This window comes from Dromiciops gliroides, chromosome 2, assembly GCF_019393635.1.
Source record: "Dromiciops gliroides isolate mDroGli1 chromosome 2, mDroGli1.pri, whole genome shotgun sequence".
NCBI classification, from domain to species: Eukaryota; Metazoa; Chordata; class Mammalia; order Microbiotheria; family Microbiotheriidae; genus Dromiciops; species Dromiciops gliroides.
In genome coordinates, this window is record NC_057862.1 from 683,830,658 (window position 1) to 683,855,971 (window position 25,314).

The 25,314-nt window shown below is 41.6% G+C and overlaps 1 protein-coding gene across 2 annotated transcripts in view; it reads right to left on the bottom strand.

Moving 5' to 3' along the window:
• ADRA1A (adrenoceptor alpha 1A) overlaps nucleotides 1-11,448 on the bottom strand; it is a 125,544-nt gene extending 114,096 nt beyond the window's left edge. For both annotated transcript variants that reach the window (XM_043986812.1, XM_043986811.1), the window contains exons 1-2: nucleotides 11,040-11,448; nucleotides 7,065-8,834 (exon numbers count right to left, since the gene is read on the bottom strand). In XM_043986812.1, the coding sequence (XP_043842747.1) occupies nucleotides 7,065-7,947 (883 nt within the window). In that variant the 5' untranslated portion in view covers nucleotides 7,948-8,834; nucleotides 11,040-11,448. The remainder of the gene's footprint in view (nucleotides 1-7,064; nucleotides 8,835-11,039) is intronic.
• Between the last annotated feature and the right edge of the window lie 13,866 nt (nucleotides 11,449-25,314).

A 25,314-nucleotide genomic window follows, 5' to 3' on the forward strand; every position in this document is an offset into this window, starting at 1 on the left:
GCCTGGACTATTTCAATGGTCTCCTTATTGGTCTCCTTCTTCAAAGCTCTCCTTACCATAATGTTAGCTCAGCTCCACTAACAAGGTAATTTCCTAAAGCACTGGTTGGACTACATCTCTCCTCTACACAATAAATACAAGGGCCTCCAATTCCTTCCAGGATTTAACATCTAGAGCTCTTTGCAATCAGCTCCATCAAATGTTTCCAATTTTATTGCACATTATTCACCTTCATAATACCATAATGAAGCTAAAATGATCTTACTGCTCTTCATGGGGGCAGCTAGGTGGATAGTAATTGGGGCCTGGAGTAGGAAGACACCTTTCAAGGTTCAAATCTGGCCTCAGACACTCAATAGAAGTGTGATCCTGAGCAAGCCACTTGACCCTGTTTGCCTCAGTTTTCTCATCTGTAAAATGAACTGGTAAAGGAAATGGCAAACCACTCCAGTATCTTTGCCAAGAAAACCCCAAATGGACTCATGAAGAGTCAGACATCATTGAACAACAAAAACTTCCTCATATGTGGTACCTGATTGCCTCTCTCCATACCTTTGCACCAGGTATCCTCACTTTCCCCGAACACACTCTCTCTTGACTTTTTGGATCCCTTCTCTTTCTTTAAGGTGAAGGTCAAGAACCAGGTTCTACAGGAAGCCTTCCTTCATCCTTCTAGCTACCAGCATCCTCCCTACCACAGTCAGTCAGTCAGTCAGTCAATCAATAAACATTTCTTAAGTTCCTATTGTGTACCAGACACCATCTTTTACCTTTCTTTGTGTCCCCAGACTTTAGGATGACCCTTGCTCCAAAGAGCTCACAATGTAATGAGGAAGAGAACATTTACAACAGTGTAAAAATAAGCTATATACAGGATTAATTTGAAATAATTAATAGATGGAGGGCATGGGAATTAAGGGGGATTAGGAAAGCCTTCCTGTAGAAGGTGGGTTTTTAGTTGGGACTTGAAGGAAGCCAGAGAAACCAGGAGGTGGAGATGAGGAGGGAAAGACAATTCCAGGCATGGGAGTCAACCAGTAGCTATGTTTCATGTGATCTCTATATATACATATATGTATACACTTAGTAAATACACACACATATATAGATGTATATTTACATGTAAATACACATTTGTACACACACATACTCACATAACCTATATTATCCCCTAACAGAATGGAAGCTCCTAGAAGTTAGGAACTTTTGTCATTATACACACTGCCTAGCATTACACATGTCACATAGTTGATTTATTCATTAAGTGACTTGTCTACAGTCCCACAGGTAGTAAATAACAGAAATGAAATTCACATTCTGTTCTTTCCCCTGGACTGTTGTAATGATCTTCTTCTATTGGTTTCCTTGCCCCAAGTCTCTCCTCTCTCCAATCTTTCTGCCACTTCAGCTGTCAAAGTAATGCTCCAAAACACAGGTCTGATTGTTACCCCACTACTCAATAAGCTTCAGTGGTTCCCTATTACCCCCAAGCTCAAATATAAAATCCTTGATACAATATTTCAACCCCTCCAAAACCTGATGCCTCCCTACATTTCCAATTGGCTTATCTTTTATTTGCCTTCCCATACACTACAATCCCCCTACACTGGCCTGCATTACTTGCTTTCAGTTTGTTTCCAGTGGCTACACCTTCTCCGGGCCCCCAAACCCCAACCATGCCTGGAATGCTCTCTATCCTTGCATCTGCCTCTTACTTTCTTCCCTGACTTCCTCCAAGGATCGCCTTCCTGAGCTGAGTGATTTACATGTTGTCTCCTCCATGAGAATTTCAATTCTTTGAGAGCTGTGACTATTTTTCATTTTTCTTGTTTCTCTAGTATTTAGCACAGTCCCTGGCACATGTTACATGTTTAATAAATGCTTGTTGCTTCCCACTTGCCTGCTTAATTGATTCCAAGCTCTGTGCTTTCCTCACACCACTACATGCAGAATATTCCTCTTTGAATGACTTCTTTTTTTCTGCTCTACCAGGATGGGACATTCTCCACTTGGGTTATTACAAAGGGGCCATATGAGTCACACCTCCAGGGTGGTTCTCACTACATCCAGGAATGGAACATAAATTATTCCATCAGCCTCCTCAATTAGAGATAGGTAAGGGTCCATTATCTTTGATATTCAAGTCATCTTACATTTGCCTAGCATTTTCCAACTACCCCCTCCTGCCTACAACTTCTAGTTTCAGAATATATCTAGGTATGTATATGGTGGCACAGGTGGATAGAGTGCAGGACCTGGAGTCAGGAGATCTGAGTTCAAAACCAGCCACAGAAACTTATATGTTATCCTGGGCAAGTCATTTAACTTCTGTCTGCCTCAGTTTCTTCATCTGTAAGATGGGGTATTATCTTCCAGAGTTGTTGTAAGGATAAAATGAGGCAATATTTTTTAAAGTGCTTTGTAAATTTTAAAATGCTATATACATGCTAGCTATCATATAGATGTAGATATATGTATGTGTATTTATATAGGCCAGATCTCTCTCTCTCTTTCTCTCTCCATTCCTCCCTTCTTTCCTCCCTCCATCTATCCTGTCTATCCATCCATCCATCCATCCATCTATCCATCCATCCATCCATCCATCCATCCATCCATCCATCCATCCATCTGATTTAGCAAACTTCTATAGACAGCCACTCTCTCAGCCCCAAATTTGAAAAGAAGTACTTTTTGGGGAGCCCCTACTGACCCTGTACAGGAGGTTGCTTCGTGGTATCCTCATCCACTTACAGAAATTCTCAAATTCTCTCTGCTCCTTCCTTTTTCCCTGATATCAAAATTGGCCCCCAGAAAAGAATGGGAAGCTTACTTTCTCTTAGCCCCCTCTGTTGCTAATGGTCAAGGCTTACTTCTGCTTAGAAGAATTGTATAACTGTATAACCCAAGGAAGCTCACAGAAACAGATGAAAGGGACCTCCAAGGCCTTCTAGTCTGATTCCCTAATTTTACATGTGGAGAAATAGAGGCCCAGAACTATTAAGTGATTTGCTCAAAGGCTGACAGCAAGTAATAGAGGCCCGATTTGAACTTTGGTCTTCTGACTTGAAGGCTGATATTCTTTATAACCTGACTTTTCTATTTGGGGGAGATTTTATTCTGAACTTCCTGGCATGTTGAATTTTTTTTTATTTTTGGTCTGGGCAATGAGGGTTAAGTGACTTGCACAGGGTCACACAAGTAGTATATTGAATTTTGACAATATGGCAGTCACTTCTTCTGCTACTTGTAAGGGCAGTCCTGTAGATGGGTTGAAAAATGGCATCTCATGACTGATGACTGTAGTGAATGGCTGCTGTGCTATCATCCCTATTTACAGATAAGGAAACTGAGTCAGGAATGTCCAGTGACTTGACTCAAGTAACTTGCCCAGGATCTTTCAGAGAGTAAATGTTTGAGGCAGAACTCAAATCAGGTCTTCCTGAATCCAGGTTCAGTGATCTAGTAGAGGCAGCCAGCTTGCATAGTGGAGAGTTAGCTGGTCCTGGAGTCAGGAAGTTGTTGTCCAGTTGTTTTTCACTAATGGTTGACTCACTTGGGATTTTCTTGGCAAAGATACTAATGTGGTTTTCCATTTCCTTTTCCAGTTCATTTTATACATGAGGAAACTGAGGCAAACAGGATAAAGTGACTTGCCCAGGGTCACACAGCTAGTAAGTATCAGAGGTCAGATTTTCACGGAGCTGAGTTTTCCTGATTCCAAGTGCTTCATTCACTGCACCACCTAGCTTCTCAGGAAGAGATGAGTTCAAATCCAGCTTCACTTTGACACTGGACAAATCAACTTCTCTGCTTTTTAGTTTCTTATCCATAAAATGGGGATAATGTTAGCACCTCTCTCCCACGATTGTTGTGAAGATAAAATGAGGTAATATTTTAAAAGTGCTTTGCTAACCTTAAAGTTCTATAATAAAGGCTAAATGTCACTGTTGTTGTTTTCCTTAGTGACACTTAGCTGCCTTGAAGGGCAAGCAGTGACTCTGCCAGGTGCTCAATTCATGTGTTGTGCACATTTCCCTCTCTCCTTGGGCCTGGATTCTAATGCCAACATCACAGTCAGATTTCTTAATCTCTTCTGCCCCCAAATCTCTCTCCTAATAGAACCTAAAATATGTATGGCCATTCAGGTGGTCCCTGGACTCCTCTCTCTTTCATGTTAATTCATCATGGCATCATAGGTTTAAGATCAAAAAATGATTTATAGAGCAATTAATCCACCCCACTCCCTTTGACCAGTGATGAAACCGAGGCTGAGAGGGGTAAAGGTATTAGCCTGGGTTCACAAAGGTTTTAAGTGACAGAACTGAGATTGGAACCCATGTCTTCTGACTCCAAGTCCAGAGATTCCTTCTCCTCTCCCTCTTCCTCTCCTTCTCCCTTTCCTTCTCCCTGCCCCTCTCCCTTTCCCTCTCCATCTCCCTCTCTTCTTCCTCCTCCTCTTCACTCGTAATTCAGGGTGTATTTTGTATCATAAATTTAAAGCTGGAAGTTACTTTAGAGGTCTTATGGTCCAACCCCCTCATCATAGATAAGAGGATGCTGGTATCTCAAGAAGTGTCCAATGTTATGTCGTACTGTGATTGGACACCTAATCTCTTGCCTCCAAATCTGGTGTTCTTACTTCTATACTATACTATCTCCCTAGCATGGTCTTGCCTAGCTCATGTGCCTATTAAAATTATCATGTCGTCAACACTTCATCACTCACTCTCTATATCTCCCTTTTACTTTAAATTATTGTTTTACATGTGAAAATAGGTGTGGTTGAGAAGATGGGTAGATTGTGACATCCTTTCTTCTGTTGAAATAGACACCAAAATTTGTAGAACAAGTACTCTCTCAATGGTTGCTAGGAGTGCTGCCTGTCAACTCACACTGGTCAGTTGGTAGGACAAGGGAGTGAGGAATTCTTTCAAGTTTTCCAAGGTAAGGTATTATACAACCACAGGATTACATATAGAAAGGAAACAGACAATAAACTCAAAACTATTCCAAAAGACATAAGAATCCTTAGGACTGGACACATGAAGCTGAAAGCAATAGCATGTAGTCCTTAGATGCATAAGGAGAAATGGCTTGAGAACTTAGAACCTAAAATGGAACCTAGAACATCAAGGTTGGGGTAGGGGGACACTAGAGGTGATCTAGGACACCTGCCCCATTTTACACTTGAAGAAATAAAATACTAGAGAGATGATATGCTGACAGAGGTCATAAAGGTTTTAAGTGAGATTGGGGATTGCACTTTGGATCCTCTGGCATTCTCCAACATTCTTATCCCTGCACTACACTCAACTGTAAGCCACTGCAATGTTCTAAGTGTTGTACAGAAAAACAAATCAAAACTAGAGCTCCAAGAAGTGTATGGAGCCGAAATTTGACCTGAAAGTACTGGAGACATGGACTTGAACCATTTCTCACGACCACTTTCCAAGTTGCTTGTCTGAGTCTCTCTCAACAACTGGTAGGACTCTCTTCAGTATTTGGGTTTACAGACTAAAAATAACAACCCACCATTTTGGGATCTTGTTGAAAGGTTCCTTCCCCGCCCCTTGCATTCATGAACTGCTCTAAATGGATCAGCTTGCTGATGTTAGCAATGATCTGATTACTTCTGACAAGAGTTAATTTAACATCTGCAGAAATCAGACTTGTAAACCATAGAGCACTTTGTGCCCTGTTTCATCTGCAGCTCCCAGATAGAAAGAAATCAACCATTCTGTCAGAGTCTGGATGTTAGTGATGCTTGTTTAAACACACACATAGTCACAGTGAAGAATGAAGTATTTACTCATTGGGGAAAATATTTATGGTGTTTTCTTTAAAGCTTAAATGGGCTTGGGCTTCCAGTGATTTTTCCTGTTAACAGTTCACTGTACTTACCTTTCATCTTGAATCCAGAAGATGAGTGCATAGTTATGAAGCATAATCAGATTATTTTTTTCAACAGAAAACTTGCTAATATAATCTCCTCCTAGTAACAGGCAATTGTCCAGAGCAAGCTTGATGATTACTCCCAATGCAGAATGAAAACACGCGTACACACACACACACACACACACACACACACACACACACACACACACACTAATACGATTTAACTGCAGTATGTGAAGAGACCTTTCACTGTCCTCAGCACAAATGCCTGCTGAAAGAAGGCCTGGCAGTGCTTAGGTTAAATATCCACTAAGGCTAATAAAAGATCTTGCCATTCTTTTTAAGGAGGCAGATTAATCTGCATTAGGGAGAAGAGGCTCTATTGTACTCTGGAAGTGGCTTTGTTTCTGCCGTATAAAATAGAATGGACTCCAAAGAGGAGGGGAAACTCTCACTTTCATGAGGCATATCCAGGGAGTTTGGGTAACATGGATACTTTAAATATGGGTCTTTGGTCATAGCTGGAAGAAACCCCCTGGGTATCATTTAATCTCACACCTTCGGTTTACAGATGAGAAAACCAAGGCTCAGGGAGATTTATGTTACTTGCCCAAGGTCACAAAAGCAGTAGAGATGGGATGAGAGGACTACCTTTGAAGAAGAAGGGATCTTAAGACCAGGGAGTCCAATTGCTTTCTTCACAGATAAGGAAAAGTGAAACCCAGAGAGGAGCAAGGAATGTTCCACATGTGAACCAGCAGAGCTGGAATGAGAGGCTCAGAGGCTTCAAGTTGGGTGGAAGTTTGGGATCATCGAGTCTAAACCCCAAATTAAACAAAGGAGGGTACTGAGGCTGAGAAAGAGTGACTTGCCCAAGGTAATACAGGTAAAATGGGAGTAAAGCCAGGATTCAACTCCCTAGCCTCAAAGCCAAGATCTTTGCTCAGTATCTAATATTGCTTTCCCTGGAATCATTTGACTTCATATTCAATGGACTTCTTTATTTACCCAGCTTATTCTGTATCCCAGATGTTGATGGACCTGCCATGGACAAATAACTTGAAACAGACAACATAAGGAGGAAGGGGAGGGGGGATCTTCCTAGCTGGCCAGCAAGGAAAGAAGCACAACTTACTAGAGGGATTTACCCATCCCTTGCAAAGACTTACCAATCGGCATCACTAAGAAGAAAGGAAGCCAGCAGAGGATGAAGCAGCCCACCACAATGCCCAGGGTTTTTGCCGCTTTCTTCTCCCTGGAAAACTTTAAAAGCCTCACGGAGAAATGTGTCTTGTTCTTGGAGCTGGCTCCAGAGCTGCTGGCAGAGGGAGCATTTTTTCGATGGATTCGGAGCGTCACCTGCTCCGAGTCTGACTTGTCTGTCTTCAGGCCATGCTTGAGGCCCTTGCTTTCCCTCCTAGCCACCACGTACACTCGACAATACATCACCAGGATGATGGTCAAGGGGATGTAGAAGGATCCCAGGGCTGAGAAGAGCACGTAACCCGGCTCTTCAGTGATCTGGCAGATGGTCTCATCCTCTGGGGGCTGCTCTTTCCAGCCAAAGAGAGGTCCAATGGAGATGGTCAAAGAGAGTGCCCAGACACACATCAAGGCTAAGAGTCCTCTTTTCTGGGTTACAATAGTGGGGTAACGCAGTGGGTAGCTGACCCCAATGTACCTGTCAATGGAGATGATGCACAGGCCCATGATGGAGGCAGTGCAGCACAGGACATCAACAGCTGCCCAGATGTTGCAGAAAATCCGGCCAAAGGCCCAGTAGCCAAGGATCTCCAAGATGGCTGAGAAGGGCAGCACTGTGGAGGTGAGAAGTAGGTCAGCTACAGCCAAGTTGACGATGTAGTAATGGGTGACAGACTGGAGGTGCCGGTGGCAGGCTACTGAGAGAATCACCAGGATGTTTCCCAGCACCCCAAAAAGGATGAGACCTCCCAAGATCACTCCCAGCAGAATGGCCTTGGAGATATTCACGGGCTCCTGGGCATGGGTGCAATTGGAGCTGTCCGAGGCATTCTCTGGGAGAAACACCATGGTCCCCCGGACACCGCCCAGGCAAAATCCGAGATCTCGTTCTAAAGGGTCACAGAAGAGTTCACTGGGGAGTGGGAGGCTGTCAGGTGATCAGCTGAGCAGAAGATTAAGTCTCCTAGGAGTTCAGGGGCTTGGCTTGGCTAAGAAAACCGACGAAACGGGCGGTCAGAAGCGAACCAAACTTATCTTGGGAAGCCACATGAGGCAGAGGTAAACAGAAGGCAGTTCGAGGAGGCATGGTCAGAACTGCAGGACCCTCCGCCTCCGGCCCCCTCCACTCCTGACCCCACCCCGCTGAAGCCAGGAAAGCAGGGGCCCCTTGCTCCTTAGCCACAGCTCCACCGGAGTCTGAGAGCTGCCTCTTCTGAAGGAAGTTTTTAGGGTGGGGAAGGCATTTCGAAATAGGGACTTGGGAATGAGGATGGGGGAAGGCGGGAGTTAAATTAAAGGAGATTTTCGTGTTCTCCACTTTCTAACTCGCCTGGTGAAGTGAAGATTCAGTAGCCCATAAAATAAAAGATTAAAAACCCAAATAAACGAAGTCTACCGCGACCCACAACCCGCCTCCACGTTCGCGAATGACTGGGCCTTTCACGATCCCAAAGCCTCAGTCTCAAGGGCTCCAGGTCAGGGTCAAGGGGCGTGGACAGCCCTTCGATTCTGGCCACGAGTTCCTCCTCCCCAAGACCGCAGAACTCCTGGACTCATCTGTAGGGAAAAGGAAGCGGGGGAGGAACCCCTCCAGACCCTTGCCGCCCCTCCTAGGACACTGGCTTCATAGCATGTCCCCCATCCAAGGGATGAACAAGCAAGCTGGGAGGAAACTCTGGAGAAGTCCGCGGTGGTTCTGGGGCTGGACGCGGCTCGGCTCTGTTCCCCGAAACCTTCTGGAAAAGACCAGAGAAAAGGGGAGTGTAAGAGTGAATGGGTGTAGGCTCTGGAGGCCTCCCTGTCGGCGTTCCGGGCAGGTTTCCCTCAGTCCCACCACTCCTGTTTCTTCCCCCCGCCCATGCGTCTAGACAGAGGAAGCTAAACGCGGGGATTGTCCCCCTTCGTATTCTCTGGATCTGAAACACCGGCGGACATGCTCACTGCCTGATATTCTACTGGCTCCATCGGGAAGTCCAGATTATCTCTGAGTCGTCAGCGGACCCCATAATGTTCTTGAACTTGGCCCTGACAGAGAGGGAAAGGCAATCCCGACAGCCCCTAGGAAGTCGCTGTTTGTGAAGCGGGCAAAATTCGGTCTCTGCAAGAGACGTTGTAGGGATGCTGCCCCCTTATTTTACAGAGAGGGAAACTGAGGTCTGGAGAAGGGAAACGGAGGCGGGAGGAGTTCAAGGTCAAAGAGAACAAGCGAGGATGCAGCCCTGGGTCCCCTCTCTCCAAGCCCAGCACACCTCTGACCTCTTCACGCAGCTCACACACTAGCTAACGCTGGATTCTGCCAACAGGTGCCCCAACATTCAGCTACTTAGGGAGAACTGGGGGTTGACGTGACCCGCTAGGATGAAAAGAGGGTCTGGCCTCGGAGGGAGACTCGGAGGAGGCCGAACTACCCAGTCGTACGCAGCCCATTTCTACAGAGGACCCAGACCCCGGGAATCAGCAGGGAGACTGAACCCGAGCGGCAAGCTGAGGAGCTGCAAACCTACTCGAAGGCTTCCCGGGCCCGGGGCAAATACAGGGGTGGGGATAAGCGTAGCAAGGGGGTACAGGACCTCGCTCTTTCCAGATACACGGGATTCTTTTTCCAGCGCCTAGCTCAACGTGTCACTAGATAATTCAGATGGCCACATTGGTTTCTGATCCTGCAGGTGACAGGGACCCCTCCAAGCCTCAGAACGGACTCTTTCTCTCCATCACAGTGGCTGAATGCTTGCGACGGGGGAAGTGGCTGGCTAGGTGGGAAGAAAAATCCTAAACCAGGGTGCGGAGGGGAGCGGAATGGAAGGGCTCCGTCCACTGTTCCCTGGCCTGGGGAGTGGGGCAGAGGGACAAGCCCAGGAGCTGAGAAATAACAGCTCAGGGCTTTGAACCTTGCAAGGGAAGAAGCACCTCAGTGAGTGTCTAGAGGCTCGCTTCGGGTCCAGGTTGCGACTGCGGGATTGAAGTCCCGATTTCGGGCTGCAGACCATCGGGTTGGGATGCAGTAAAGAGTGATGGAGTGGGAGTTAGAAGAACGCGGTTTACAATCCCAGTTCTGCCGTTTCCTATCTATGTGACCTTGGGCAAAACGCTTTAACTCTCTGGGTCTCAGTTTTCTTATCTGTGAAAGGGGATGTTTGAGCTGGTTGATTTCTAAGGTTCCTTCCAGCTTTAGAACTACGACCCTACGATCCCATGTACTCCTCGGTCATTTTTTTTTACCAAATCTTTCTTTTTTCCACCCATTTTGTGTAACACCGAAAAGATGTCTATTTTTTATTTTTAAAGCACTTGTAAACTAGGAAATAACTTCAGGGAAAGTGTGTGTTGTGGGGGAAAATAGAGGATTGTAGGGGGACAGAGATAGAGACAGAGACAGAGAGACAGAGACAGAGACAACGACGGAAACACCGAGACACAGGGACAGAGAGAGACAGAGATAGAGACACGGTCAGAGATAAACACAGAAATATGGGCAGATGCATAGAGATACAGAGAGCCAAACAGGCAGACAGAGCCACAGAAATGGAGGGTCAGACAGAAAAAAGAGGCAGAAAGGGAGAACGAGCAGGACAGAAACTCTTGACTGAACCGGCTGTGTCCTCACTTAATTTAGAATCAGTGGATCTGGATTCGAATCTCCTCTCTGCTAGTTGTTGCTATTTGTGACCTTGGACAGAGGGCTTGATCTCTCTGGGCCTCAGTTTCCTCCCCTGTAAAAGAAGGGGATTGGAGTAGATCCGCAGGATCCTTTCCTCTTTCCACCTAAGATCCCAACAAGGTTTTTCTTCACCTGCCTCATGTTAGCAGAGAGCTCTCTGCTAGCTGTCTTCTTCCCAGGGAGTCCGTCTGGCGCAGAGACGGTGAAATCCTCCGTGTCATGCGTCCCCGGAGCCGTGGAGCCCCTCCGCCAGTATTCCCCGCCTCCATCCATTCCCGCTTACCTAGTCTGCGGTAACAGGGCGCAGCATCAGGCGCTCAGGGTGGGAGGCAGCCAGCCGGAGCGTCTCCGCGAGGGCCGATCCTGGACCAGTCCAGCCGCCGCAGCCTCCGCCTCCTACCTCTGACCAGGGAGGGAACCTGCTTTCTGTCCGTCTCAATAGTCCCGGCTCCCCAGAAACCAAAGGCTCAGCCGTCCACTACGGCGAGCTCCAGGTTCGTGATCAGCTCTCCTGGAAAGAGAAGAGGAAGAGACGAAGGAAGGAGAGAAAAGGCAAAAAGGCAAGAGACCCATGCAAGGACTCCCCAACCGCTGTAATACTGCGAGACTCAGCAGGGAGATACTAGCCCAAAGCAGGCAGGAACTTTGCAGCTACAGCTGATGTAACAGGCGCTACCCTCAGCTATTACCGTAATCTCCTGCCTTTACCGTATTACTCTGCGTCAAGTAGAAGATTTCTCCCAGTCAGAGCTTTCTGCGCAGGGAGTTTCCCCCTTCTGCTCACCGTGAGGTGAGAATTGGGGGAAAAAAAGAAAAAGAAAAAAGAAAAGAAAAGGAAAGAAAAGGAAAGAAAAAAAGCTTCTCTTTGGTCAAAAACCAAAAACCAAAAACCAAAAACCAAAAAAATCCAACCAACCAAACAAACAAAAAAACACTCCGGGACGTGGGGATAAGGCTTCTTTTATAAACAGTCTAAATTAGGGATTTAAAAAAAAAATTACAAAAAAAAATCTTTGAATATCTCTGAAATATCTTTGCAGGTCCATCCAGATTTATAGGACTGTGTGTGTCATGTCGTAAAAGCTATTCCAGGTAATGCTAGTCCTGGTGACTTGAGCTGCACAAATTGGATTATGTCCTGTGAAAACAGACGAGGTGTATTAGGAGCCAAAGCTTCACTTCTGGTCTTCTGTTGTTTGGGGATCTTTGTAGGCTGGGTTTTAAAGACCAAATAAAAATCAAATGTAATTGAATAAATAGAGTTGATTGCATTCAAATGATTTTCAGGAAGATAAAAGTTATTTTTTGTGATTTTTTAGGACTTATTAAACATAATTTGGCTCCAAGCTCTTCAACAGACCCAAAGGCATTATTCCAGTCTCTCTCTCTCTCTCTCTCTCTCTCTCTCTCTCTCTCTCTCTCTCTCTCTCTCTCTCTCTCTCTCTCTCTCTCTCTCTCTCTCTCTCTCTCTCTCTCTCTCTCTCTCTCTCTCTCTCTCTCTCTTTCTCTCTCTCTCTCTCTCCCTCTCTCTCTGTCTCTCTCTCTGTCTCTCTCTCTGTCTCTCTCTCCCTCCCCCTCCCTCCCCCTCCCTTCCCCTTCTTTAAAAGCTCTGAACTCTATTCTGAAAGTGACACTTTGTTTATACGTTGCTATCTGATTGTCAAAAGGTCTTTGAAACTCTGGAGCTATTATTGCCAAATCACTTTTCTCGTATTAACCCTGATTTGCCTGCCCTGTGAAAACCTAAATCCTCATGATTGGAAACGTCTTTTCTAGTAACTTCCATGTATGGGATTTCCAACAAAGGGACAGTCAGTGCTAGAAGGTTGTGGATTTCATACACTTGTGGGGTTAGTGAATTCCTTCAATGCGGTCACCATGGGCCAACTGAAGTGGAGAGCTGAGACTATTGTTTGAATATCTCCAAAGACAAACCCGCTGGCTCATAGCAGGAGACAATGAGATGTTTGGAGAGGCAGTGAATATGATATGGAAGTAAAAAAGAAAGGAGGAAAAAATGTAGGAAGGAAACAAGCATTTATTAAAAACTCACCAGGTGCCAGTTATGGTGATTAATGCTTTAGAAATAGTTTATCCTCACAACAACCCTTGGAGGGAGGTGCTCATGTTATCCCCATATAACAGTTAAGGAAACTGAGGCAGACAGAGGTTAAGTGACTTGTCCAGGCTCACACTAGTAAAAGTCTGTGGCTGGATTTAAACTCAACTCTTCTTTATCTATTCTATCTACTGTGCCAAAGGAACTCTATCCCCCATTAAGTGTATGAATTTGGGTAAGATGTATATCTTCTCTGAGCTTCATTTTTTTCAACTATAAAAAAGGATGCTGGATTTACATGGTGCCTAAGACCTCTTTCAGTTTAAAGATTCCAATCATTTTCCAATATTTCTTACATACAAAGGGTGGATTAATGCAGTGGAAAGAACACTGAATTTTCCTTCTGAACTTAATGAGTCCTGATTGAACCCTGACTCTGACATTTACTGTCAGTGTGACCTGGGGCAAGTCACATCCTTTAGGAAACTTGATCCCCTCAACTGTAAAAAGAAGGGTTGGACTACTAAGAAGGGTCAAAACAGCATGAATATTATAATTCACAACAATCCTGAGTGATACACGAACCAGATTAAAATGTAATTGGTAAATATTTAACAAACTAAATAAAAATATAATAGAACGTAAGTAATATTTTGTAGTTTTCTAAGTCAATATGCACAACAGAAATTCTGATGTATGGTTTAGTGTTCCAGTGTCTATTTGAGTTTGAAATCATTGGATCAGATGATTTAAAAGGTCACTTTAAGCTTTGGATCTGTGATCAATCGATCAATCAGCATGTATTTATTATGTACCGACTCTATTCAAGGCACCTTTTTGTTACTAGGGATATCAATACAACCAATGCTTCTAATATATTTTTCTAATGATTTTGCCCCTCTTCTCAAAATTCTCCACTGCCTCTTCATTGCTATAGATCAAAGGCCAGATTCTTCAGATTGACATGCAAAGAGTTCCACAGTCACCCTTATTTCATATTACTCCCCATTTAGTAGCAGATGAGATTTCTCCCATTTTTAAATTACTCACACATTCTCCCCCTCCATGTCATTGTTCTTGCCATCCATTTCCTGTGCCAAAAATGTCCTCTGCACATCTCTGCCTGTTGGACACTCATGCTTCAAGGCTTACTTCAGATGCTCCATCTTTCAGGAAGTCTTCCCATCCTCCTTCTTGCCTTGCTCCAAAAAGCCTATTCATAATCACTTCCTCCTGAAAATGCTCAATGTGCCTCATTGATAGCTCTCATCTACACTGAAAATGCCTATTTTTCTTTAGACTGATGGCTTTAGAATTATGCCTTGTTTCCTCCACTAGGTGGTAAGCTTTTTGAGACCAAGAGCTGGGTCTTATTTCTCTTTATCTCTCCTGAAGCCCTTTGCATAATGACTTGCGTAGCCAATGTTTAAATCACATTTATTGAATGAATGAAGGGATGAGTGAATGGAATGTTAATAAAGAAGGGAAGTTCAAAGGGGTATTTAGTTTATCTGCCTCATTTGAGAGGTGAGGAACTTAATCATACTCATAAAGTACAGACAAAAGAAACCTAGAGGAGAATTGACCCTCAACACTTCCGTGCAGGAAAGTGTAAGAAGCCCCTTAAAGTAAAAGTTTTCATTTTCATTTTTGCAATATGAAAGCCTCCCTCAAAACCATTAATAAATGATTTTGAATTGCATTAAATTGAATTCCTTCTTGGGCAGTTTCTCATAACTGCACTAAGTATGACACACATGTTCAGCAACCTTGGGCAGCCATTATCTCAAAGTAAGAAGTTTTGAAAGAATTCATTGGTGTCTTAAAGGGAAGATGGGTAAAGCAAAGTCTGGACAACAAAGCTCTTCACAGAAGGAATAAAAAAAGCACCCAACTGTTGAACTCTTTTTAGGGGGGGTGGGCAATGAAGATTAAGTGACATACCCAGGGTCACACAGCAAGTAAGTATCAAGTGTCTGAGGCTGCACTTGAACTTTGGTCCTCCTGAATTCAGGGTCATTGCTTTATCTACTGTGCCACCTAGGTGCCCCCAAGTTGAACTCTTAAGAGATTACAGTCAATTATGATCTACTTAAAAAAAAAAACCTATTAACTTCTACTACTCTAGAAAACAAAGGTTACCATACACTTTACTTAATAAAAGTGATTTTTTTTTCTCTTTAGGAAAGTAATCATCTCCCAAAATATGGGTTGTGCTAGTGGTTTCAGTATACCCTAAACTATAAATGGATCCAATCCAATGTATGAGCTTGGGCCATCACCAAAATGTGAATAGTAATAAGAATAACTGAATTATTATGTCTTTATTCTGCAGACTGAAATCCATAACCAGTGGCACCTTAAACATTAATAGGGATTAGGAAACACATGAGTAATGGGATAATTAAAAGTGTCTCCAGAAGAGTGATTTGCCTAGGCTTCTGTGGCTAGTTACTGTGAGAGGCTGGGTTTGAACCAACATTCTAGTAATCTCAAATCCAGTACTCTTCCCACTATAATATACTGCTGCCTAGGAGGTAGTATTCCTTTGAGTTTTGACCATCCATTTTCATCATCTGGATATCCTGTCATATCTTCACACAAATACTCATATGAGATGGAAGTGGCAGAATAGTCTCAGAATCTTTTAGCATTTCTTGGTCAACAATGAGGCACCTAAGCTGTTCCTTTGATATCCCTTGAATTCAGAACTTCATGGCTGACTCACCTCCCTTTCTGATCATACATTTACAAGATAATCTCCCTTAGGCTGCTTCTTACTATATAACATTGGCAACTGACTATATCCCTACTTGGAGTTGGCTATGAGTATTATGTAATGGTAATACAGGATTTGGAGTCAGAAAGAAAGCACAGTATAAGGCAGGGGCTCCTAACCTGGGGTCAGTGAACTACATTTAAAAATGTTGGTTAATTGTATTTAAACATGATTGGTTTCCTTTGTAACCTAAGGGTTTCATTTTAGGAATTGAAAAATATGTTTCTAAGCAAAGTGCCCTAGGTTCCACCAGACTATCAAAGGGATCCATGATATAAAAAAGGACAGCTCCTGAGATAGTGAAATAACGCTAGCTTTGGAGCAACAAGGTGTGGGTTCAAACACCACCTCTGACATTACCTGTGAGACCTTGGACAAGTTATCTAACTTCCCTTGGTCTCAGTTTCCTAATGTATAAAATGAGTGGTTTGGACTAGGTGGCCTCTGAGGTCTTTGTTCCATCTACATCCATGATTTTATGACCTGGCTTAAACTCCTAGAATTGCTACCCACTACTTTAGTAGCCCCAGTCCTCAGCCATTAAATGCTGTCCTTGACAAACAATAAATAAGCCTTGATAGTACAAATGATAAAATCACATATTCTACTTAAACATCATCTTGAGCTCCTCAGGTAATTTTAAAGGCATTATTTTAGAAAAGTCAAAATAGATTTTTATTTATCTATAGGCATATTTCTAATTGTGCACACACATATACATTATATATTTATACACACAGACTTATTTGATTAAAATAGGGAGAAATTATTTTTAAGAAGAAAAGGCTTTCAGACCAACTTACGTATTGGTGGTAGGCAAGGGGGAAGTGACTTTAATTTTACAGCAATTACAAAGGACCTATTAATTGTTTGAGAAAGAATTACATTAGCTCTCCCTCCCCCACCATAACATGACCAAGTGTAGCAATGCATGTTTCTCTAAAAATGTTCAGCTTTCCATTTATGCAGCTGAGACGCTCATCCTGAGATTTTCTCTATGCCATGGTTCCTTTGGAACATTTGGTCATTTGGGTTATCCATAGGAAAATTAGCTGAAAATGTGTGTTGTTTTCTTATTAGTTAACTATTCAATTAACCCATTTAGTTATTTTCTTATCTAACTCTCTATCCATTTATTAACCTCTTCAATCTGGTCACTCATTCATCTACTTATTCACTTATCAGCTTATGTATGTATTAATCCATCTCTCTCTCTCTCTCTTCTCTCTCTCTCTCTCTCTCTCTCTCTCTCTCTCTCTCTCTCTCGCTCTCACTCTCTCGCTCTCTCTCTCTCTCTCTCACTCTCTCCATTTCTCTCTTCAACAGTGTTCATGCATCATTTCCTCTGTTTTTGAAACTGGCTCTTCCAGTTGTCTAAGAATGAAAAGTTATCATTTCTATTTTCCTTGGCTAAGGTGCAAAAGTGTTATGTGGGAGATGATTAATCAATTCCCTTGATTTTTCTATCTTTGAGAAAGGATTAGGCATGATCAGATGACCCATGATATGTGGCCTGCTTCCTAGTTACAGAATGGGAACTTAGCAGTGGTGGTTCTTGGTTAGAGCATCCTGGGTTATCTCCAGTCATCCTGATATATGTCTTACTACTGGATCCAGATGGCTTTGGAGGAGAGAGTGAGGCTGGAGTCTTTGCAAAGCCTTCCCTCACTTAAATCCAATTCATTTGCAAGTCAAGACATCACCTTGCTGAACCAAGGGAAAAACAGCAATGGGAAAAGAGACCCAAGGAGCCCTGAGTTCTAATCCTTGTTCAGTTACTTATTAACTCTGTAACCCCAGCCATTACTTGGACCATAGGCTTACACTACCTCACAGGGATTGATGGGACAAAAACCCATTTAAGCCTTTAGACTTCATAGATATGAACTATTATCATTAATCCTCTGAAGTGACAGAGGTTGTCAGAAGAAAGAGCAGTGACTTTGGAGTTACATGTGTTGTATGTGAATCTGCCCCAATACTTGCTACCCACATGACTTAGGAGCATTATTTAACTTCTTTGGGCCTCATATTCTTCATCTGTAGAATGAGGGGATTGGAGCAGATGGCCTCCAAGGTGTCTTGCAGCTCTTGATCTATGACCCCATCACCTTAAATAAGTAGTCACTTAATATCTCTGGGCCTCAGTTTTCTCATTTTCAGAGTAAGGAGATTAGAACAAGTGACTCCTAAGTGGTGGATATTCTAGGTTCAACACTCTATCAAAAATTTAATTCAACACACATTTATCAAGCTCTTGGAATACATGGTACATAATAAATGCTTAATGAATGCTTGTTGACTTGTTATGGGGAAGGTCCTGTGCCAGTCACAGTCTATGCCTTCAAGGTGGTTATTTTCTACTGCAAAGAGATAATTATGTTTCAAGGAAAAATAAGGAAGAAGTTAGCACTAACAGTTGGAGGAATCAGGAAAGGCTTCAGATGAAAGATGGCAACTGACCACCAGGTAGAGATGAGGAGACAGTGACTTCATGGGAAAAGTTTGTGTCCCTGCCAGAGGTGGAAGATTGACCATGGAGTTTAGGAAATGGCTAATGGTCCCATTTAGGTGGAATACAGAGTCTATGGGGAATATCATAAAATCAGACTGGAAAATCAGGCGAGAGACAGTAGAAAGATATAAATGGCAGTGTTTATTTTTTTTTAAAGCAATAGGGATCCACAGAAACTTTTTTTCAGCAGATGGGTGACATGGTCAGAATTTTGGCTCTCTGATCTTTCTTTTATTTTTTATGTCAAATGGATATAACAATAGTTTAACTACCTAATTCAGATGGTAGCTTTGAAAAAAAGTGCTTTGCAGAATAACAGCAGGTAGCTGACATAAGAAAGACAGAGTGCTGTACTCAGAGTCATGGAACCCTGAGTTTGGATATTTTTCTCAGCTACTAGCTTGTGACCATGGACAAATCTCTTAACTTCTCTCAGCCTCAGTTTCCCTATTTGTTAGTTGGGAAACAGGAATTTTTGAAAACCAAAGAAATATTAGCTATTACCATTCTTCTTCTTCTTCTCCTTCTCCTTCTCCTTCTCCTTCTCCTTCTCCTTCTCCTTCTCCTTCTCCTTCTCCTTCTCCTTCTCCTTCTCCTTCTCCTTCTCCTTCTCCTTCTCCTTCTCCTTCTCCTTCTCCTTCTCCTTCTTCTTCTTCTTCTTCTTCTTCTTCTTCTTCTTCTTCTTCTTCTTCTTCTTCTTCTTCTTAAATGACAAAGTGTTAGATGAAGGTGGGAAGGGCTCTTCCTCCATCAACATTCTCACTGCAACACCATAGGAATCTAACAATCACCATGCACTGTATTTCTTTCATGAAACCTACTTTGTAAATATTACCGAGAAAGCCATAGAATTTCCAGTAAAAAAACCACAAAAAACCTAAGCTCACAGTCATTTTATTGAAAAACAACAAATCAGAAGTGGAATGATGGATAATGGGACTTGTTCTTGAAAATCTCTGAGAAGGCTTAGTCCTTTAACTAAGTCTCCTAGGGTTTTAGCATTAACAACAACAACAAAAATATACTTGGAAATCTATTGATGCCAGGTAAGTCCCAATTCTCTAGATGAGGAATTTGTTCGAATCCTTTATCGAACAGAGAAAGTGATTCATGGATCTTGCTTCAGGGAAGTGGCTAGTGAGACAATAATTTTACTCTTGGAATCATTTAGTTTCTTTACTCCCAGATCACTTGAAACTATAACTTACTCTAAGTCAGAGCTGTCTCTTGTCATCTGGTGTCACATTATCACAGGTTCTAATAGCCGGGATATTAAGGAGGGATGTGGGACCAAGTCCCTTTTAAAATCAAATTAATCAGTATCCAATCCAATCTAATTTAATGTAATTGTATCCAATCCCATCTGATCCAGTCTAGTCCAATACAATCCAACATGACAAACATTTTTTAACATTTACTATGTGTCAGGCACTGAGGATATAGAGACATGAGTTCAAACAATCCCTTGCCCTCAAGCAGTTTACATTAAACTCACAAGAAATGAAATAAGATCATAGAATAACAGAGTTGAAAGTAACCTCAGAGGTCATCCATTTTACAGATGAGGAAACTGAGACTTGTTGAAGTTAAGTGACTTGCCTGCAATTGCACAGGAAATACATGGGTAAGTTGGGATTCAAATTTATGTTGACTTCAAATCAATCACTCTTCAAGTATATGGATGAATTTGAATAAGTAAGAGTACTGACAACTCAAAGGATGAAGAAAGAATTCTTTTTGGAGGTGAGCTGAGCCTTGAAGGAGATGAAGGATTCTAAGGGAAGAAAGTAAAGGTGGGGTGTACTGTAGGCCTAGAAGATAGACTATTCAAAGGCAAAGAGGTGGGAAATCAAATGCTGATTTCAGGGGGAAAAGCAAATCAGCAAAAAAGGAGAGTTTGTAAGGGGCAGTCATGAAATCAACCTGGAAAGGTAGACTTGGAGGCATGGCATAAAGAGCTTCTAAGGGTGATAATCATTCTAACCATAAACAAATCCATGTGATGATATTGTTGTTGTCATTCTCCATTTCTGACACCCCATTCTCTCATTGGTGAATTTCCATTTTGAGTAAAGGACAGACCAGTTATGCTCTACTCCTTGGATTTTTCTACCATACTCCTATGCTGATACTTCCCTTCTCCCTTTCAGCTCCCAAGTTCTTAGTATAGTGTCTGGCACATAGCAATTGCTTAATAAACTCTTGTTAATTTGACACATTTTATACTATCCTTATTAACTCCCTCCCTAAACTCTGTAGTCATGAGTCAAATAGATCTATGGAAACAGAAGATATTAGAATGGCAATTCAGTACTAGTTCACAGATACTTGAAAATGCAGAAGAGTCATATTTAAGGAATCTGGACTAAATGATTGATGAAGATTATACAAGGAAACAATAGAAATAGTGCAATATACAAGATGCCAAAATTTAGCACCAACTAGCAATACATAACCTGGTAGCTAGAATTATCCAATAGAAGTTTGCTACTTTTAATTGACAGATGACAAATCCCCATACTACTAATAGTAACCTGAAAATATCTTGAAAAATTCAACCAATAATGTCCACTGAACTGTACAGACCAACCTGTTACCATTGAGCCATAAAAAACTTAAGAGAAATGATTTAATTGCTGTCACCATCCCAAGTCTTCACAACCTTCAACTACATGGGATCAACAGCATTTTAAGAAATCAAGACCTGCTCAAAGAAATCAAAATTGGGGGTGGGGGGAGAATAGCATAAGTTATTCTCATCATCCTTATTCCATTGGCTCCTGAATTGGAATGAAGGATGCTCTCAGTGAGAGTAGAGAAAAGGAGCTTATGTTCCAGTACTTTGGTTCAACTATAAAAAGATGTTATTTTATCCACCTATTCAAGTGTTTGCAGAACATTAAATATGAAAGAATAATAGAAGCAGGGCAGCTAGGTGGCACAGTGGATAAAGCACCAGCCCTGGATTCAGGAGTACCTGAGTTCAAATCCAGCCTCAGACACTTGACACTTACTAGCTGTGTGACCCATGGCAAGTCACTTAACCCACATTGCCCCACAAAAAAAAGAATAATAGCAGCATAGCAACATGTCCCTTGACTATCTCATTCAGAACCCTATCAAATAGTATGAGAAGAATGTCTTTTCAACAACAACTCTAATAAAGGATTCTGGGATCAGTGATTGAATTAGATTATTCAATGAAACATTGGAAATTGAAATTTATTATTGCAGTTTGCACACATTTTTCATCTACAAGATACCTAGAAATGCACAATCGGGTGACTAAAATTATACATGAGAAGCTGGATATCCTGTATTAACTAACAGATGCCATATCCCCATACTTTGGGATAAAACTTGCAAAATATGTTTGGAAAATGGATAAATGATCTCTTTTGGACCTAGAACTTTATCTCAGACAAAATAGTTTTCTACACCTACTCAGATATATAACAATGATCCATAAACATGCAAGAACATTTCTTTTTTCCATATAAATATTTTATTTTCCAGTTACATTTAAAGATAGTTTTCAACATTTGTTTTTATGAAATTTCTAATTTCAAATTTTTCTCCCCCCCTCCCCTCCCTGCCCCCTCCCCAAGACAGCCAATAATGTGATAGGTTATATATGTACAATCACATTAAACATATTTCTGCATTAGTCATATTATGAGAGAAGAATCAGAGTAAAAAGGAAAAACCTCAAACAACAACAACAACAACAACAACAACAACAACAAATAAGGATGGTATGATTAAATCTGCATCTAGATTCCACAGGTATATTTTTTCTTCTGGATTTGGAGAGCATTTTCCATCATGAGTCCTTTGGAACTATCTTGGACAATTTTACTGCTGAGAAGAATCAAGTTGATCAACACATAATGTAAATGATACTGTGTACAATGTTCTCCTGGTTCTGCTCATCTCACTCATCAGTTCATGCAAGTCTTTCCAGGTTTCTCTGAAATACGCCTGCTCATTGTTTTGAGAACAACATTTCTTAATAGATTTCATAATACTAAACATATGGCAAACTACGTGGAATGAAAAACTTTAAAAATAAAGAGGAGTTGAAGAAATTCTTCCAGATCTGTATTGACAGTGGTTAGGCACTTCCTTCAACTAATACACATTCCAGCACCTTATACCTAAGTCAACTATCTTCACTGTTGCACTCATTGCTGAAAAATCACCTGGTGAGCAGCTTTTTGGTGAAAGATGCTAATATACTTTGTGTGATTGACCCATTAATAATATGTCAATACCAATGTCAATATCATCAAAAGTCCATACTCAAGATCTTTGCAGATTGTAGGACATTATAAGCTTGGTCTACTCTGCCCAGATCTTCAAGAATCAAGGTTACCTTTGTGACACCTTAAGACTAGAGGACGAGCTCAGTGGAATGATAAGTATAAATAATAACAGGCACAGGGGGATCCTGTAGTTCATGAGTTGAGGAAACTCCCAAGTGAGGACACTCTTTCTCTAGAAATGCAGGTGGGCACCTTCTCTGCAACCTAGGGTTTTAGAGAGTTGTCCAGAGCACTGAGCTGTTAAGCAAGTCCCTTAGGGTCACCAAGCCGTGAAAAGTAGCTTAATACCATGGATAGATCTGGCTCTAGAATAAAATATATATGTTTATCTATTGCTTTTGTTGATTATTACGTCTATGACATCAAATACATAACTTGATCTCTCTGGGACTGAGCTTCTTTAATTGTTAAATGATGGCATTGGACTTGATGGCTTGTAAAGTCTCTTAGGGACCCAAAATAGAAAGAAAAATGACAAAATACTTAATAGTTACCCAATGCTCTAAATACATTTTATTTGCATCTTACAATATTCCTCAGTGGTATATGGTGCAAGGATTATTATCTCTTTGAATGGACAACCATATTGAGAGCTGATGCTGACAGTCGTAGAGCAATCCATTGCTTTCAGAGCCCTTTGACATTTATTATCTCATTTGTACCTGGGTATAATCTCCTGTAAAGAAAGAAATTCCAGAGAAACTCATGCATTAGGGATTGTTGTTTTACAAGAGAATTACAGGGTAGGACCAAATCTCCTTAGTCAATACCAATATACTTTCTGTGGTATTGTCACTTTATTTCATATAATAATTTTCATTTTTTAAAAAATTGTATTTTTTCAATTAAAAAAATCCACTTTCTCTCTCTCCCATTACCCTTTCTTCCCCTAAATGGAAAAGAAGGAAAATCAAAACACTTGTAAAAGATACACAGTCAAGCAAAACAAATTCCTGCATTGTCCTCATACAAAAAACCCCACATTTCTCAATCTGTACCCTGAGTCTACTACCTCTCTTTTGGAATATGGGTTGTATGTTTCATGAAGAGTTTCTTAGAATTGGGTTTGGTCATTGAATTGATCAAATTTGTTAAGTTTTCCATGAAGAATGTTAGTGTTAATTTATTAATTATTCTCCTGATTCCACTGACATACTTCTTATTGCACAAATGTATTCCATTAATTCATATTACATAATTAGTTGACATTCCCCAATTGATGGTTACATCCTTAGTTTCCAGTTTTTTTCTTACCACAAAATGAGCTCCTAAATATATGTTTGTGCACATGGGTGCTTTTCCTCTTTGATTTCTTTGGAGTTTTAAATTCAACAGTGGTATTACTACATTAAAGCATAAGGCGCACTTTAGCAACTTTGGGGGCATAATGGGAAATGCCTTTCCAAAATGGCTAGACTAAATCACAACTCCACCAATAAGATATTAACATGCCTTTTTTCAAATAATCTCTTCAACATTTGTCCTCCAAATGGCTTTTAAGAACTTGCATCTAGTCTAATGCTTTTGTCAACTGGATTGAACTAGCCTCTAACCTGTCGATGTTTGGAGCTGAACAGAGCAGGCTAGAGACAGGAGAATCAGGAATTGGAATCAAACAGAAGTTTAATTTAAAAGTGAGGAAAATGGGTTGCAACCAAAGAGAGATCTAGACACATGTGCCAGACCCCACTCCTAGTGGAGGGACATGTCTATAGTACATTTATGAGAGTCAGAAGGAGACCCAGGAGAGCTGGAGCCATGTCTTAGTTAAATTTTGCCTTCTACTCATTCTCTTCCACAGCACTCACTGCTCAGCTCAGTGTTTTGCATCTACTGGCTCTTTAATAAGTCTTTCTTTCATCAGATTGAACTGTCAATTAAACTTATGATACCTTCAGAAGATTTCACTATTATTAAGTGCACTCTCCCACTTCCCCTAAAAACAATCATTGGCCCTGAAAAGGTAAATGAGTTATCTCCATTGATTAGAAATCCTGAACATCTCATTTTTATATTTCTGAGATTACTTCCCATTTATCCTGTAAATAGCTTTTTTGTACATATGGGCTTGCATGGTATAGTCTCCATTATACTGTGAGCTCCTTGAAGGCAATGACAGTTTTTGCCTTTCTTTGTATGCCCAGCACTTAGCACAGAGCCTGGAATGTTTGTTGTCGGTGTTTGTTCAGTCATTTTTTTCAGATGTGTCTGACTCTTTGTGACCCCACTTGGGGTTTCCTTGACAAATATAGTGGAGGGGTTTGTCATTTCCTTCTCCAGCTCATTTTTACAGATGAGGAACTGAGGCAAACAGATTAAGTGACTTGACCAGAGTCACATAGCTAAGTGTCTGAATCCAGATTTGAACTCATGAAGAGGAGTCTTCCTGACTCCAAGCCCAGTGCTCTATCTACCTAGCTGCCCTCCTGCATATAATAGATGATTAATAAATTCTCATTGACTTGCTGACAAGTTTTCTATACTGGCAAGCCTCCAGACCAGAAACCATTCCATAAGGCACTCAGTGTTCTCTGATCTGGCATTAGTGACCTCATCTATGCCTTCCAGATGGGTGAGTGGGTAGGTCACCATCTCAACTATCTAGACACTGTACCTCAGTAGCTACAGTCAGGATTCCTCTCCCACTCTTGCTGTCTTCTTGTCTTCTGTCCTACCTGCATGTGCACCGCCCCCCCCACTGTCCCCCCAAACCACTGCCATGTACCTTGATAATCTGTGTATTCATTTGGAAGTGAAGCGATATAAAAACAAAATATAAGAATGTAAAAACATAACCTTTAGAAAAGACTTGATGTGAAGATTTTTTTTGACTCTAGCTTTGCAAGGAGACACACATGTTTTGGAAATGGGAAGCTTCCA